Here is a 4,622-nt window from a genome sequence, read left to right on the forward strand (position 1 = left end):
TGAATCAAAGATAGCCTCCAACGCCACCATATTGTCAGACTCGATGATAAATTTAACCCCTATGTAAACGATCTTGCTATTATTTGATGAATAAAGCTGTTATGATGATAAAAGTATTGAGAAAGTTGTTCCTTCTTTTGCTTAATTTGGATCTTCTTTCATCCTAGCTAAAAGGCTCTATGGCGGCATCTAAGATATTGTATCTATTACTTGAAATCACTGACACACATACACCATTATATATTAACTCATGCATAAGGTATGCATCTTTTTTCCGCAAAAAAGCATATATATCTTGACCATCAAAATTTAACGAGAAATATATATTGGCATAGCATCTGAGAGACTGAGAGCCTCTAGCGTGATGCGCCGCTTGATCCAACAATGCACTAGACGGGCCAGCTGGATGCACTACATGTCGGATCGACGGATTGCTCACGATGTGTTATGCGTCTAGGCAGTGACGCGAACATCGCCCTGGATTCGAGCTCACAATTAAATTCAGCTTGTCATTTGTATCCCTTTTTTCTTTTGAGTTGGCACATAATCTTTATTTGTTTGCACACAAATTAGTTCATAGAAACTGTTGAAGTTTGAGACAAGATACCATACAATCTTTATTTCTTTCTTGAGAAATTGCTCTTATGATGGAGTATTATGACTACCCTTATTATCCAGTGCCAGTGCTTTTGGGCCCTCTCCTTATATGGCACTAGAGAAGTAAGCCATCATGATTTCCTAAAAAAGGTGAAGCCAGCATTAATAACAACAACGATTTTCAACCAAACAGACGACAGTGATTTTTTCGGAGATCAGATAATACAGTGATTAGTACCCCTAATTAAGCCCCATCTTTACTTCATACTAACTGGTCAAGGAAAGTGGTTTTGTACGCTTACTGCAGACCTTTTTATCTGGCAAGACTCGAGCCATTCTCTCTCCTCTCTCCAATCTCCATTTGTCCTAACAAAATCTTCTTGACCTCCTCCTTCCTTGCTTCGCTCTGCTACCCAATCTGCTCCCTTTATCGAATTCACAAATCCAATCTCATAGTTAATTAAACTCGGCTCTGGGTGCCGGAGACCCGGCAGGGCGGTGCCGTCCACGATGGGATCGCAAGCGGTATGGCTCCCCGTGGCCCTGCTCCTGGCGGCAGTGGCCCTCTCGTCCGTCCTGACGGCGCCGGCCGCCGCGGCCGCTACGGAGTCCGGCGAGGCCGACCACGCCGTTCAGCAGCACAGCGAGCGCATCTCAGGTCCGGCCATATCTCCAAATCTCTTCCTTTTTTGTTTCTTCCTTCTCAAAAGTTTGATGTTTTCAGAAACTAGGAATTTTTCGCTCCTGCTCCACCTGTTGACACGCTCTAAACTGCGAGTTAGTATGATTGTTAATTTGGTTCTGATCTGTGGAGATGATTGGTTCTATGCTGTTTTTTGAGTTGTGGACTAGGTCATCTTTGAGGGCCGCTGAGTCCAGATTGGTTCTGGTTCAGTTCCTCCGTTCAGTTGATACGCCTTCTTTTCTGTCTTTCGTGTTGGATATTGTTGCCAAGATTATGTTTATGCGTCTGTACACAAATATATTTGGTTGAGATAGAATTGATCAATTATAATCACAAAGGTTCAGTTTACCATTCTCAAGTAATTTAAATAAACTTGATATAATCTCACAATTTTTGATAGAGATAGTCATATGCTTTGCTGTTGCACAACCTAATTACTTCAAATTTTGTTCAGATAATTCGCTCATCTGTTTGCTGAATTTGCGATTATTTAACTTGTAGGAAGTGCTGGTGATGTGCTAGAAGACAATCCTGTGGGAAAGTTAAAGGTTTTCATATATGACTTGCCAAGAAAGTATAACAAGAAGATGGTCACCAAGGATCCCCGGTGCCTCAATCACATGTTTGCTGCGGAAATATTCATGCATCGTTTCTTGCTCTCAAGTGCTGTGCGGACTCTCAAACCCAAAGAGGCTGATTGGTTCTACACACCAGTTTATACTACATGTGACCTAACTCCTGCTGGTCTTCCCTTGCCATTCAAGTCACCACGGGTGATGAGGAGTTCGATCCAGTATATTTCGAATAAATGGCCCTTTTGGAACCGAACTGATGGCGCAGATCACTTCTTTGTTGTCCCACATGATTTTGGAGCTTGCTTCCATTATCAGGTGAATTCACTAGTCCCTCGGACCCACATATTCACTAAGGGTTTCCTTATGCCTGACTTTGTTATTTCTTCTAGTACAACTTGTAACTAAAGGAGGTCAGTAGGTCATACTCCCTCTGTAGACAAATATAAGACGTCTGCAAAGGTCGTCTTATATTTGTTTACAAAGGTAGTAATTAGGAATATATCTTCCTTTATTTTGCGTTTTGCTCAAAAGTTCTCTGTGTAATAGTTATGGTGGTATTTGCAGGAAGAAAAAGCTATTGAACGTGGCATTCTCCCATTGCTGCGACGTGCTACATTGGTGCAAACATTTGGACAGGAGAATCATGTTTGCCTGAAGGAGGGGTCTATCATCATTCCACCCTTTGCTCCTCCTCAGAAAATGCAGGCTCACCTTATTCCCCCGGACACACCACGGTCAATCTTCGTTTACTTTAGGGGTCTGTTCTATGACACCGGAAATGACCCTGAGGGTGGTTACTATGCAAGGTATCATTGCTTCTAAAATTTGACCAATCTGAACTCTTCCTCATGGTTTGGTTCCATTTATTTACTCACTTGAGTGGTGGTGTTGTACAGAGGTGTGCGAGCTTCCCTGTGGGAGAACTTCAAGAACAATCATCTGTTTGACATTTCCACCGATCACCCTGCCACTTACTACGAAGACATGCAGCGCGCGGTCTTCTGCCTGTGCCCATTGGGCTGGGCACCATGGAGCCCTAGGTTGGTTGAGGCTGTGGTCTTTGGCTGCATTCCAGTCATCATAGCTGACGATATTGTGCTGCCATTTGCTGATGCTATCCCATGGGAAGAAATTGGTATTTTTGTGGAGGAGAAGGATGTCCCAAAGTTGGACACAATCCTGACATCAATGCCCATCGAGGATATTCTAAGAAAGCAAAGATTGCTTGCAAATCCATCAATGAAGCAGGCCATGTTGTTCCCACAGCCAGCCCAACCACGAGATGCATTCCACCAGATCTTGAATGGCCTTGCTCGTAAGCTCCCACACCCTGAGGGTGTATACTTGCCACCTGGCGAGAAGCATCTCAACTGGACTGCCGGACCTGTTGGAGATCTGAAACCGTGGTAGGGAAGAGTTAAGAGCTTCCCATCCTCTTTGCCACATAGGCCCCATAGAAATAGTTCATACTTCCTCTTACGTGATGTAATAGAAACACAGTGCCACGGGTGTAAATTACACCCAAGGCGTTATCTAACATGAGCAATTTCTGAAGTTGGTAATTTAGAAAGAAATGAAATGGCATTGTTCTTATCAGGTTAGGTGGATGGTGACTTTTGTTGACAAGATTTGTTACAGCTTGCAGAAGAAGAATCGATGGCAAGATCTGGTACATCACAAGGCTGTAAGTAGCATTAGAGACAGCTACGCATTGATGCTGTACTCTGCTGATACAACCATGCTATTTGCATGCCAGATAACAGATTTATTGGTGTGGTGCAGCAGCCTCTCCAGTGGTACCATGTTGGCGGTCTGCCTGCTCTGCTCAGTGATCATCATCAGTAGTAAGGTTGAACGTTTTGAGCAGGTCAGGGCAGGCGGGCAGTGGCTTGTCCTTGAGGTAGCCGAGCGGGTTGGCCATGCGGATGTTGTCGCTGATGCCAACGTTCCTGCTGAGGACTATCTCGGCGCGGTCCCTGAGAGCCTGAACCTCGTTGCAGTTTGGGAGGGGGCTCTGGACAAGAACCATCTCGCAGATATCCTCCGGATGGCTGTCCTTGAGCTCGATTTTGTAAGTGCCCTTCTCGTCGGTTACGCCGTCGATGGAGCGCTCAACTTTCTCAGTGCCGAAGCGCTTGCACTCCAGCCTCACCTTGGCACCTGCATTCCATCAACAAATTAAGTACGTACCACTGAGTGCAGCATGTCCTGTTTCAGCTGTTCACAGGTTCAGAGATGTGTAGTAATTGTATGGGTCAGAGATGCCTTGCTTACCCTTGATGTACTCGGTGACATTTGTCTCGAACCCGGCACGGCACGTGTCGCAGTAGACCCGTCCCTGAACAATGTAGTCGGGGAGGTCATTGGCGACGGCGGTGCCGGCGAGGGCAAAGATGGCGACCACGGCGATCACTGAAAGGATGCGGAGCGAGGCCATGGCTGTTGCGCGTTTCCCCTCTACCTCCGGTGAATGGTCTGCCTCGGCGGAGGCTGAATGACCTGGGGGTGAATGCAGAGAGGAGGGCAAAGAAACTCACCGGTTTCTGCATGCCACCTCCTGCGCTTAAATAACCAAGGTGGCAGGAGGGTTTCCATGGTTGCGCATGGATGTAGGAAGGATGTGAGCAGGGCAACCGTCCGTCCACCCAACGGAGGGGGAAATTTGACTCGGGTTTCCTTGAGGTATGTGTGGTCCACAAAACTCTAGGCAATATCCCTCTTCATTTGAAGCGTTTCATTGTTACCCTTGTTTTTCGAACAAAGAC

The 4,622-nt window shown here is 45.9% G+C and overlaps 2 protein-coding genes across 2 annotated transcripts; one reads left to right on the forward strand and one right to left on the reverse strand.

Moving 5' to 3' along the window:
• The first annotated feature begins 927 nt into the window (after positions 1 to 927).
• Positions 928 to 3,436, forward strand: LOC119364147 (probable glucuronosyltransferase Os04g0398600). The gene is made up of 4 exons (XM_037629568.1): positions 928 to 1,255; positions 1,784 to 2,172; positions 2,422 to 2,663; positions 2,754 to 3,436. The coding sequence occupies exons 1-4, from the start codon at positions 1,108 to 1,110 to the stop codon at positions 3,265 to 3,267; spliced, it is 1,293 nt and encodes a 430-aa protein (XP_037485465.1). The 5' UTR covers positions 928 to 1,107; the 3' UTR covers positions 3,268 to 3,436.
• On the reverse strand, positions 3,428 to 4,402 carry LOC119364148 (pollen-specific protein C13-like). The gene is made up of 2 exons (XM_037629569.1): positions 4,132 to 4,402; positions 3,428 to 4,017 (listed from the first exon to the last, which is right to left on the reverse strand). Exons 1-2 carry the CDS (start codon positions 4,292 to 4,294, stop codon positions 3,683 to 3,685), a joined length of 498 nt encoding a protein of 165 aa, XP_037485466.1. The 5' UTR covers positions 4,295 to 4,402; the 3' UTR covers positions 3,428 to 3,682.
• Between the last annotated feature and the right edge of the window lie 220 nt (positions 4,403 to 4,622).

The sequence above is a fragment of the Triticum dicoccoides genome, chromosome 2B (genome assembly GCF_002162155.2).
Source record: "Triticum dicoccoides isolate Atlit2015 ecotype Zavitan chromosome 2B, WEW_v2.0, whole genome shotgun sequence".
Classification (NCBI taxonomy): Eukaryota; Viridiplantae; Streptophyta; class Magnoliopsida; order Poales; family Poaceae; genus Triticum; species Triticum dicoccoides.